Source organism: Schistocerca nitens, chromosome 5 (assembly GCF_023898315.1).
Source record: "Schistocerca nitens isolate TAMUIC-IGC-003100 chromosome 5, iqSchNite1.1, whole genome shotgun sequence".
Taxonomy (NCBI): domain Eukaryota; kingdom Metazoa; phylum Arthropoda; class Insecta; order Orthoptera; family Acrididae; genus Schistocerca; species Schistocerca nitens.
The window spans coordinates 186,815,029-186,828,401 of record NC_064618.1 but is presented as its reverse complement, the minus strand read 5'-3'; the positions used below and the strand labels follow the sequence as shown (position 1 = coordinate 186,828,401).

The 13,373-nt window shown below is 42.9% G+C and overlaps 1 protein-coding gene across 1 annotated transcript in view; it reads left to right on the top strand.

Annotated features, from left to right (window-relative positions):
• Window positions 1–13,373, top strand: part of LOC126260331 (synaptogenesis protein syg-2-like) — a 437,845-nt gene that overhangs the window by 402,368 nt on the left and 22,104 nt on the right. The window contains exon 13 of the mRNA XM_049957655.1: window positions 12,966–13,120. Within this exon, the coding sequence (XP_049813612.1) occupies window positions 12,966–13,120 (155 nt within the window). The remainder of the gene's footprint in view (window positions 1–12,965; window positions 13,121–13,373) is intronic.

Sequence of the window (13,373 nt, the reverse complement as noted above, 5' to 3'; positions counted from 1 at the left end):
GTGCCTCCCATGTGGCTACCAGATTACCATTTATGTCCCTTGCACATCATGGTTAGATCGATGGTTACTTGATGGCAGAACGAATGAAGCTCGAAGCCTCTAGCCACCATCTCTGTTGAACTTGTATTACTCTTATAAATCTCATTTGATTCCTGGACTTAACACTGTAATAATATCCCAGACATTGTCAAAAATTCGGGTATAATTAAAATCCAAATGCTGCCCACTATCGTCCTGTAGTTGTACTACCAGAGGTTACGTCATTTTACATATGTGGGACCTTTGTGCTCCTTAATACCCCATTTTATTGTCCTCCCAGTTTCATTTACGTAACTTGACCACAAACACGTCACTTCGTACACATCCGCAATGTGGAGGTGATCTAATGCCTCCGCTGTAGATCGGAAAAAGCTTTCTGTTTTGTACTGCCGGAAAAATGAAATCTGTGTACCATTTTGTTCGAAGAATTTAGAAGTGCACTCTGTTCCTCGTCCATGACTGTCATTCTTTCTTAGTGAGGAAGATATTCCTTCTTGTTCTAGTCTTAGTACAATGCCCTTCTTTCGGAACTTTTTAAAATTAAGCATACCGGTATCCGAGAGATTTTATCCTTCTTTCTTTCATTTTCTTTGTTTTTTGTTTTTGAGCGGTGGAGACTCTTAAAATAAAATGCTGTAAAGACGGAGCAAAATTAATGAAGTCTAAAATCTGCCAGTTCTTTTAAGTGGACACGTAAACTAGTTAAGAAATAACGGGTAGCCACTGTAAGGAAAACATATTAAGCATTAAAACAAATGAATAAATCTTCCGATATACATAATTCGATATCTTACGTATTAATTATTCCCTAATCAATTTTGTTGTGAGGTTGCAATGTTGCCCTTCTAAGCCCCAAGTGACCTTTTCTCTGAAAAAGCCATTAGTCTTTTTGTCCCTAAGAGACGATAACCTCTTTCAAGTACGAGTAGTTAAGATACTAAATAATCAGTTAATCGAATCACGGTACACTCCTTATGATGGTTCATGAGTTTTGCTCTTATCACTAATAACTAACGTATTTCATGGAGTAAAAAAAGGGAAGTAAGCAAGTTTTTACTAGGTTCAGTGGGTAGTGCCTTTCTGTATCCGTGATTTATTGAAGTTCACATAACTTTTTTTTGACCTCAGTCTTCTGACTGGTTTGATGGGACCCGTCAAAAACATCTCTCCTGCGCCAACGTCTTCGTCTCGGAGTAACACTTACAACCTATGTCCTCAATTATTTGCTGGACGTATTCCAATCTCTGTCGACCTCAACAATTTTTATCCTCTACAGTTCCCTCGAGTACCACGGAAGTTGTTTCCTGATCTCTTAACTGATGTCCTACCATCCTGTGCCTTCTTCTAGTCAGCGTTTTCCATGTTTACCTTTCAGAACCAATTCTGCGGAGAACCTTCTCATTCCTTACTTTAACAGTCCACCTAATTTCACACATTCTTCGACAGCGCTACATCTCCGATGCTTTGAGTCTCTTTTTTTCTGGTTTTCCCAGAGTTCATGTTACGGTGCCATACAGTGCTGTGCTCCAAATGTACATTCTCGGAATTTTTTTCGTAAAGTTAAAGTCTATGTTTCATACTAGTACACGTTTCTTGGCCTGGAGTGCTGTTTTTTGAAGTGCTGTTGTGTTTTTATGTTCTCCTTCCTCTGTTCAATATGGTTCAAATGGCTCTGAGCACTATGGGACTTAACATCTAAGGTCATCAGTCCCATAGAACTTAAAACTACTTAAACCTAAGTAACCTAAGGACATCACACACATCCATGCCCGATGGAGGAATGGAAACTGCGGCCGTAGCGGTCGCGCGATTCCAGAATGAAGCGCCTAGAACCACTCGGCCACCAACGGCCGGCCTTGCTCTGCCATTATGAGTTATTTTGATGCCTAGGTAACACAATTCCTTAACGTAACCTACTTCGTGAACACCAATTTTTATGTTTAGTTTGTGAGTTCTGTCTGTTCTCATTACTGCTACTTCTCATTTCTTTCATCTTTCTTCGATTCATACTCAGTCCGTATTCAGTACTGATTGGACTGTCCATTCCATATAGCGGATCCTGTAATTGTTCTTCATTTTCACTGAGCATAGCAATGTCAACAGCGTATCTTGTCACTGATATCGTTTCATTTTAAATTTTAGTTCCACTCATGAACCTCTCTTTTATTTCCGTCACTCCTTCTTTGATGTATACACTGAACGGTAGTGACGAAAGACTACATCCCTGTCTTACACTCTTTTTAATAGAACCACTTCGTACTTGGTATTCCACTCTTATTATTCGCTCTTGATTCTTGTACATATTGTATTTTACCCGTCTGTCCCTATAGCTTACCCCTATTTTTCCCAGAATTTAAAACATTTTACAGCATTTCTCATTGTCGAACGATTACTCCAGGTCGACAGATTCTATGATCGTGTCTTAATTTTTATTCAGTATGGTTTCTATTATTAACCGCAAAGTCGGAATTGTCTCTCTTGTGTCTTTACCTTAATTAAAGCCGAACTGATCATCGTCTAACAAATCCTCAATTTTCTTTTCCATTCTTCTGTTTCTTATCAGAACCTTGGATGCATGAACAGTCAAGCTGATTGCACTATAGTTCTCTTATTTGTCGTTTCTTGACATACTGTGGCCGTAAATACGAGAGGCATGTAACGAGATTATTCATTTGCTCATATATAACGGCATAGACTCTGTGGCCTAGCAGCCACATCGTAGCATTTGCTTAGATTTTGGGTTAGAATCTGAAATCTGTCGCAAAGACACTTTCGGCGGCCACGTGTGCACTTGAGGATATGTTGATGAACGCAACCATTCTTGTACAGTGTTCCCACACTACTGGGACATTACGACACAGGCAAAGATTTTCGCAGGTGTCAAGGATATTACATTTTCTGCTGTTTTCTGAAGTGAGTAGGTTTATGTCCGCAGGACGCTGATTAGTTGGGAAAGTATCATTTACCAATTTATAACACAGTTCAGAAGTGTCTGCTGTCAGGGCTTGATTATTGATGTTCCCCTACCTATTTCTAATTCGGGCTAGGAACTTGTGTACTGAGGGTCGACCTAGCAAGTCGACATACGGTCTTCGAGCCGTCCTTGTGTATCCGTAGCTGTTTGAAGGACATCACTTCTGTTGAGGTATTACTCTTTAAGGAAGGACACCTGAATCAAGCCACCGCTACAAGGGCTTGCTCGGACTTTGGCGGTAAATTCCCAATAGTGCAGCGTTCATTCATCCGGGTTGCTGGTCTGCATGGTGGCTATGGAGTAAACCAGTAGCGCCCCGGACTTAGGTTTAAAATCGACAAGTTGGGGACCACTAAGAGCCTTCTGCAAAAAGACGGTCGCTGCTCTTACTTGAAGGATTCCGTGCTTCCACAGCAACCATACTAATTGTGAGGTTGATATACCCATAAGTTTCGGCATATTTAGCAATTTTGCAACATACGAGGCCTTAGAGAGGATGAAGATGTTTGTTAGGGTAAATTATTGCTGAATATCAAGTCGCCGAGAGGCATGGTTTCTGCTGACACCCTCTATGGTAACGATGAGTTTCCTGCAGTTTCGTGCCAGAATTTGTTGCGGGCACACAGTGACGTGAAAACCAAGGATCTTATTGCCTCGTCCCACACGATAGCACTGTCGGTCGACGATGTCCTGGTAGAGTCAACACAGTTTTACGTTTGTCGATGATTGCGTCAGAGGCGCCTTCATACAGTTGTAATGTGGTTCAAATCAAATCAGTATCGAAATCGTGCTTCATGAATACACCAATGTCATTTGCACAGGCTATTTATTTGAGGGCAGAGTTGAGTACCTACATATAATTATCCATGTAGCCCATAACCCTCAGAAATGGATCTACAGCCATGATGTACAAAATTGTCGATAATGGGCAGCCCTGCCGAACAGACCGACGCACTGCAATAGTTTTTGTTTCCCAACCATTGGTCATCACCACAAACATGGCTCCTGTCAGAAAGTTCTGAATAATGTTGGTGAACTGAGAACTGAATCCCGTTTTACTCATCACGATTAGTAAATTCAAAAAATGGTTCAAATGCATCTGAGCGCTATGGGACTTAGCATCTGAGGTCATCAGCCACCTAGAACTTAGAACTACTTAAACCTAACTAACCTAAGGACATCACACACACCCATGCCCGAGGCAGGATTAGAACCTGCGACCGCAGCAGTGGCGCGGTTGTGAACTGAAGCGCCTAGAACCGTTCGGCAACCACGGCCGGCAGTAATAAATTGGCGTGGCTTATGCGGTCGAAAGCGGTTGCGAAGTCGATTGGAAAAATTCCCGGCAAAAGCATATTAATTGCAATGTGAGAGGCTTTGATGCTACAGGCAGAGGCCAAAGGAAAATGTTACATCGAGTGACTTCACATGACAGGAATAGACTGTTTATCTTGTCCATAACCTTTTTCATCTTCCGTGCAGATCTTGCAGCAAGTTTATAATAAATGTGAAACTGGCATTGTAGGTACGGGTAATCAGTGTTTCGTGTTCGCCCGGATAGCCGCACGGTCTATCGCGCTACTTCCCGAGCGGGAAACGCACCGGTTCCCAGCACGAATCCGCCGGCTTATTTGAGTCGATGTCCGGTGTGCCGGCCAGCCGGTGGATGGTTCTTAAGGCTGTGACTCTTGAAATTTTGCCGGTGTATCGAACATTCCATAAGATTTCGGGATTGCAGCCGGATCTCATCGACTTCTTTCCACGATATTTCGGCTGCCAACCTTACAGCCATCTTCAGGCGAGTGTTTGACACTGGAGATTGCTAGTGCAAGTCGCTCTATTTATACTTAAAAGTGCCGCAGGCGCGCATGCGCAAGTTACCGTAGCATGCGCGCCACCTGTCGATTCCAAGGCCCTCTACAATATTACTGCATCTATGGAGCGCCAACAAATGCATGAAAAAAGTAAAACATGCACACAGATGTGTCCAAAACATTAAAAGGAAAATTTCAATATTAAATTCAAAATTACTTGTCGCTCGACATGTCAGAAGCCATAAAAAGTTTTCTTTTGGTTGAAATTAAAGAAATCAACGGGCCCCAGGCCTTATTCAATAAAAAGCCGCCATCACGATTAATGAGATTTTCCGCTAATCGTATTTCGACGGATTCCTTCACAACTGAATCCCAGAAGGATCTCGATGGGGCCAAGATTTTCGTGGCCGAATAATCCATAGTATGTCCTGTGGATATACAATGTTCGGCTATGGCCGACTTACTGGGCTGTAAAAGGCGAGTGTGGCGCTCATGTTCAACGCAGCGGTCGTGTACTGTGCGTGTGGTTTGACCAATGTAGGCTTTCCCACACTCGCAAGGTATTTTATAAATTCCAGCCTTCCGTAATCCCAGATCATCCTTGGCTGAGCCCAGAAGAGCACGAGTCTTTGTAGGTGGCCGGAAGATTGCTTTCACACGATGTTTCTTTAAAATTCTGCCTACTTTCGATGAAATGTTCCCGACATATGGGAGAAATGCTCTGGACTTAAACACCTCCTTATCCTCTTGATCTTGTGGGTGGTCACGATTTTTCCTCCTTAAAGCAGTACTGACCTGATGTGCAGAATATCCATTATGTTGAAATACCGATTTCAAGTGCTCTAATTCGTCTGCAAGGCTGTCTTTATCAGACACGACATGTGCCCTATGCACCAACGTTCGAAGAACACCCATAGTTTGTGACGGGTGATGACAGCTTGACGCCTGTAGGTACAGATCCGTATGCGTGGGTTTCCGATAGACAGAATGCCCCAATGACCCATCCACCCTGCGTTTAACCATGACGTCCAGAAATGGTAGGCAACCATCCTTTTCAACTTCCATCGTAAACTGAATGTTTGTGTGGATGGAATTCAGATGTTGTAAAAACCTTGAAAGCTCTTCTTCACCGTGAGGCCACACTACAAAGGTATCGTCCACGTACCGCCAGAAGACTGTTGGTTTCAACATCGCCGAATCGAGAGCCCTCTCCTCAAAGTCTTCCATATAAAAGTTGGCTACCAGAGGGGACAGAGGACTGCCCATGGCAACACCGTCAAGTTGCTCAAAATATTCATTATTAAATAGAAAGTAAGTAGAGGACAGGGCATGGTGAAACAGCGCCGTTATATCGGCCGTAAACTTATTGCCGATAAGTGACAATGAATCCAAAAGAGGGACCCTCGTGAAGAGTGAAACGACATCGAAACTTACTAACAAGTCCGAATGGAAAGGGCTGCGCTGCGTAAGTTACGGGAAGATCCTCAGACGGTGGTCCTTCCGGCGGATAAGGGGAATGCTACTGTGCTGTTGCCACGTGATATGTATGATCAGAAGATATATAGTTTGCTGAGTGAGACAACGTACAGGAAGCTTGATAAAGACCCTACTCGGAAAGTAGAAAGGAAAACGTCAGAGTTGCTAAACTCCTCTTCTCTGCCGCAAGAAGTTGTGAAAAGATTGAGACCTCACAGTTCTATTCCACCTAGGTTATATGGTCTTCCAAAGATCCATAAGGATAATGTGCCCTTACGCCCCATAGTGAGCAATATCGGTGCTCCAACATATGATTTATCTAGTCATTTGGCATCGCTACTGAGACCTTTCGTAGGCAAATGTACGCACCATATTCGTAACTCTGCGGACTTTATCAATAGACTGAGAACACTACAGCTGAAGGATTCGGACTTGTTAGTAAGTTTCGATGTCGTTTCACTCTTCACGAGGGTCCCTCTTTTGGATTCATTGTCACTTATCGGCAATAAGTTTACGGCCGATATAACGGCGCTGTTTCACCATGCCCTGTCCTCTACTTACTTTCTATTTAATAATGAATATTTTGAGCAACTTGACGGTGTTGCCATGGGCAGTCCTCTGTCCCCTCTGGTAGCCAACTTTTATATGGAAGACTTTGAGGAGAGGGCTCTCGATTCGGCGATGTTGAAACCAACAGTCTTCTGGCGGTACGTGGACGATACCTTTGTAGTGTGGCCTCACGGTGAAGAAGAGCTTTCAAGGTTTTTACAACATCTGAATTCCATCCACACAAACATTCAGTTTACGATGGAAGTTGAAAAGGATGGTTGCCTACCATTTCTGGACGTCATGGTTAAACGCAGGGTGGATGGGTCATTGGGGCATTCTGTCTATCGGAAACCCACGCATACGGATCTGTACCTACAGGCGTCAAGCTGTCATCACCCGTCACAAACTATGGGTGTTCTTCGAACGTTGGTGCATAGGGCACATGTCGTGTCTGATAAAGACAGCCTTGCAGACGAATTAGAGCACTTGAAATCGGTATTTCAACATAATGGATATTCTGCACATCAGGTCAGTACTGCTTTAAGGAGGAAAAATCGTGACCACCCACAAGATCAAGAGGATAAGGAGGTGTTTAAGTCCAGAGCATTTCTCCCATATGTCGGGAACATTTCATCGAAAGTAGGCAGAATTTTAAAGAAACATCGTGTGAAAGCAATCTTCCGGCCACCTACAAAGACTCGTGCTCTTCTGGGCTCAGCCAAGGATGATCTGGGATTACGGAAGGCTGGAATTTATAAAATACCTTGCGAGTGTGGGAAAGCCTACATTGGTCAAACCACACGCACAGTACACGACCGCTGCGTTGAACATGAGCGCCACACTCGCCTTTTACAGCCCAGTAAGTCGGCCATAGCCGAACATTGTATATCCACAGGACATACTATGGATTATTCGGCCACGAAAATCTTGGCCCCATCGAGATCCTTCTGGGATTCAGTTGTGAAGGAATCCGTCGAAATACGATTAGCGGAAAATCTCATTAATCGTGATGGCGGCTTTTTATTGAATAAGGCCTGGGACCCGTTGATTTCTTTAATTTCAACCAAAAGAAAACTTTTTATGGCTTCTGACATGTCGAGCGACAAGTAATTTTAAATTTAATATTGAAATTTTCCTTTTAATGTTTTGGACACATCTGTGTGCATGTTTTACTTTTTTCATGCATTTGTTGGCGCTCCATAGATGCAGTAATATTGTAGAGGGCCTTGGAGTCGACAGGTGGCGCGCATGCTACGGTAACTTGCGCATGCGCGCCTGCGGCACTTTTAAGTATAAATAGAGCGACTTGCACTAGCAATCTCCAGTGTCAAACACTCGCCTGAAGATGGCTGTAAGGTTGGCAGCCGAAATATCGTGGAAAGAAGTCGATGAGATCCGGCTGCAATCCCAAAATCTTATGGAATGTTCTTAAGGCTGTTTTCCATATACCTCGGCGAATGCGTGCTGATTCCCCATATGCCACCTTAGTTACACTGTGTGGGCGATTGCTGCGCAAACCCGTTTCCACGTACGCGCACACCATAATCACTCTACCACGCAAATATTTGGGGCTACACTCGCCTGGTATGAGATGTTCTGGGGTGTTCCACTGGGGACCGAACCGCCGAATAACCCTGGATTCGGTGCGGATCGGCGGTGGCGTGGTTGGACTGCTGTGGCCTGTTGTGGGGTTGTGAACCACTGAGGGCTATGGCGGGACGAAGCCTCTCCGTTGTTTCTAAGTCCCCGGTTTAATACATACGTACGTCAGGGTATGCTTCAATAAGTCAGGGTCCGATCCCAAGCTGAGGCGGATCGAGAAAATAGTGTTTATTACTGATGGTATTTGAGCTGTCTCGTGGGAAGCGACATCTAACTACCTACTACTGTTGGTGCATTTTTCACACAATGTGTCAGAGTAGGTGAGATGTGCTTCGTACACTCTTCAGTCCGTTACCCTATAAACGTTTATCATGTTTTATTACTACATTTTGAAACGATAGCACTCACTTTTTATGCCCTGCAGTCTTTTTCTGAATTAACAAAAGTTACTGCGAGAAATTAAGGTCATTCTGACAGTGAAAACAAGTCACGCGGTGCCGCATGATCATGTGTCTAGGAACAAATATTCGCTTGATATTTAAAAGTGTTACAATCGAAACAAGCTTGTCAAAATTGTTCTTAATAATCTATCTCCAACGTTATTAATCTAGTAAAACTGATTATGAGAACGTGAAATCAAATTACGCACAAGTATTATCAAGAAACAGCTACTAGCTAAACACATTTTGTAATAGAAATTATTGGAAAATAACAAATTTCCATTTTTACGGCAGGTAAAATTGTGAATGTATTAGAGCAACTTATTTCATCTACAAGTATCACATGTCCAGCGGTAAAAGACTTCTTGCATTCTGAAGTACAGAATGGCGCACGACCCAGAAAGTGTGGATTTACTGTCCGTGTGTTACATAACTAGTGCTAAAAAAATGTAGTCTCTTACTCAACATAAAATTCAATATCTGAAGAATTAACGAAATATTCCAAACAATTTTGTTATAGTAAACAGCACTTAAATACTGTGCATAACACGAAATGTTTACAAATGCTGCTCAAAGGACATATCAAATAATAACAAAAGCCGTAAATACGGCAAAAACTGCTTATGGAGGCCTGTAATGCGCATTACTTCATGTGACTCTAAAATCAATCACAACACTGAAGTACCGACCAAAGAACATCGTGTTTTCCTTGGTACACTACCCTGTAGGTACAACCGTGTGCCATACAGTCAGATATTCGAAAAACGAATATAGCGAAGGCTCATACGGAGGATTCCGTTCGAGCTGTCGATAAGTCAGGTTTGGAGAGATATCTGTATTACAGAGCCGGCTTCGGCAGGTTATGTTGTAGCTTGGTAATGTCTGGTCACCAGTCTGTGAAGCAGTGGTGTGGAATAAGTTCCAAACCGCTCCGAAGCATCTCACTGAGCAGTGGCTTGCCACACTTTTGAACGTGGTGTGACCCTCAGATCGTCTCATCTTTGTCTACCATATTATATCAAACAAATTTCGTTACCATTGTTTTCTGTGTGTAAAACAAACTATATTTTTAAAATGGTTCAAATGGTTCAAATGGCTCTGAGCACTATGGGACTCAACTGCTTTGGTCATCAGTCCCCTAGAACTTAGAACTACTTAAACCTAACTAACCTAAGGACATCACACACACCCATGCCCGACGCAGGATTCGAACCTGCGACCGTAGCAGTCGCACGGTTCCGGACTGCGCGCCTAGAACCGCGAGACCACCGCGGCCGGCTATTTTTAAAATCAGAGTAGAATATCGGACGTGAAATCAGTATCTTTACAAGCATGCATCGTTGTAGAACTACAGTCATAAAAAGGCAAACCAACCACATACGACAATATGGAAGAACTGCATGTGTCCGTACTGACTCAAGCGCACTTGGGCGAAACTGGTTATGCAGAAGAGTCATCTGTCATCTAAGCTAAATTCTCACAGCTATTATACTATCACAAAGGCAATTTTTCTAGAGTTTCTGAATTAAGTTTAAGTCTGTTGACAAGTTACTGCCTTGAATTAATTGCAAATTAAGTATTCCGTCTGTGATTAATTAAAGCTCAATAAATTCTTTGCACAAGAGTAAGCGAACTGATAATTTGAGACTATTTGTTGGCAGAATGAAGAACAACTTGTGAAGATTTACTTCAGTGGAAGTGATAGTACGAAAGACGGCGTGACTATACAGCAGGAAACTTTGTAGAGCTGATTTTCTGCGTTCTGGAGTCGGATGCAAGCCTCTCCGTTCAAGGGGTATACGCCGAGGACATTGAAACTTCAGTCTTTATTCTTCTCGCATTAGATCCGTCGGAATCTGTCCTCATGCAATGACAGTATCCCAATGAGAAATGTCAGGTTGTCCTATAAATTTCCGTAATTCAAGACAAGAGAATAAATGGCCCCTTTTAATAGTGGTAATCGCAAGCAGGCTCGTCCACCCAATTAGTTCACATCAATTTTCAAAGGACTTAAGCGATACCGTAATGCTGCTCGTGTGAAATCAAAGACTCGTTGAAAATCGATAAATAAAGATAACTTCTGTTTCAGAGTCTATCGCTACGTTTTCTAGACAACATTTTCCTGTTACTGAAGTTAAGACTAATTAATTCTCTAGTTAACATGACATGAACTTTGCCCAATAATAATTTATGTAATGGCGGCCTTTCGCAACATACCGCAATGCAAAGACTCTCACTATCAGAAAACTAGAGTACCTCGTACGCTGGTTCGATTACATGTGAGTGCTAATTGCCGGCTTAAGAGTAATACAGACGTGAAAAAAACAAGAATTATTAGTGTAAAACAAAATTTTGAAAAACACAGGCCTCAGTCGCGAACACAATCAATTTGTAACCTAGGTTTCGGTGTCACAAGGGACACCTTCTTCCGACAAAATTAAAACTAAATGTTACAGCTTAACGTACCAAAAAATACGAAAGATGCGGTCATACCTGACAGTGTCAGACAGAATTAATTCTGACTATCTGACGCTGTCAGGTAAGACCGCAGTTTTCGTATTTTTTGGTACGTTATGCTGTAACATTTAGTTTTAATTTTGTCGGAAGAAGGTGTTCCCTATGACACCGAAACCTAGGTTATAAATTGATTGTGTTCGCGACTGAGGGCTGAGTTTTTCATAATTTTGTATTACACAACAGTCGCCGATTGCCAGCCATGTTAAAAACCTTAATTATCAATGTCTCAGAGCGCTGAAGGCGTTCCGAGGCGAATATCGCTGCTTGCTGCTTGCGGGAAACTAGCTATTTTCTGAATATATTCTCGCACTGCTGACAGTACGAACAATATTCTACATTATTGTAACGTAAGATTCGTATTCGAGACGGATTACGTTAGAATACGTTTCTGTGTAATGAGTACCAGCTTAATCTTAGTAATTAAATTAGCCAAGCATATAGTAGCGTTCAGTAATTAACTCTCCTAATATAAACTGAAATGCAGGAAAAACAGCCGAAGAAGAAACTCGAGGTACATTTAGCATCAATAAGTGCCGATAGGTGCATAAAGGAAGAAACAGGGTTGGGTATTAACAAACTGCAAATGTTTTTCTCCCTGAATTACGTGGTTGCTGACATTGCCATCGTGTTGTATCTCTATTTAAGGTAGGTGATCGTTAACGGTTTGTACAGAAGGAGGATTTTTACAAAATAGGTGAGACGGAGACGGCCTGTACAGGGTAGTCAGAAACACTCTTCAGAGCTTGTAAGGATGTTGCAGGATAGGTTGTGCTGAGAAATAACTGTTAAGAAACAAGTAGATAGGTTGCGCCATGTCCGAATTGTTTAGCACTGAACTAGCCGTCTGCTCATCGCGAATGGAAATTCAAGCAGTATCGCAGAGACAGTGTCGCCAAATGCGTTCTTCGTTTGTTTTCCTCAAACCAAAGAAACGTAGCTTTTGCTCACCTAGTTTAAATTTATCACTTCCGAAAAAGGCACATTTTAACTGATAACGACAGCATCAACAAGTGCAAGCGCATGTGCTCATATTTACGCGCACAGCTACCGGATTGGCTAACTTCAATGCTAAATAAATTGTACATGACGCAATGCATCGACTTCTTCGGCACAACCGCTCCTGCAGCACCATTAAAAGCTTTCCAGAACGGTTTCTGACCACCCTGTTATGTGAAGGGTTTATTTCAATAGTGGTACAAGTCCATTACCTCCACTTTTCTGTCTATAATGCTACTGACATTAATGGTCAAAACAAACAGAAAGAAAATTTCATCTCTATGCTTGAATCTTTCTGGTATCTCAACCGCAAATTTCTCAGCGCTCATTTAACTTTAAGACTCTGTATCTCAGAATGAACAAAAGTGGACTTCTACCACTATTGAAATAAGCCCTTCATATATGGGACTAACTTCCTTCTTCGTGACACACTCATGGACTGAAATCCGAATGCACAGAACTGTGCCGCAGTTTGTACTCACGATGTTTACCGCCGTATGTCCTAGAAACTGGAGGCGGTGTGATCATATTGTGTTCTGAGAGCAGGTGTTTGTGCAGGGTCGGAGACGGACGCGGCGTCGTCGTCGCGCGGGACGCCCGTGGTGCCTGCGCCGGAGCTGCCCCGCGACGGCGAGCGCCCCCTGCACCCCGCGCCAGCCTGGGAGGTCTTCAAGGTCTGCCCCGCCGCCTGCGACGCCTACGTGCCGCATCCGGTCAGTACCGCGGCGTCGTCCAGCAACCACTGCAGTAATAGCGCTACGTGTCCCCGAACACTGAAGCAACGTTTCAGGAGACACAGCACAGAGAGTTAAGGATTAAGATTCTTAGTGACAAAACGTAGCTTCCAATTGTAAATGAGATGAGGTTAATGCTAACTGACGAGCTGATATTGGGAGAAAATATGCCACAATCGGTATGCATGTGACAGCATGCGTACCTAATATAATGCAAAACGATGGACATATA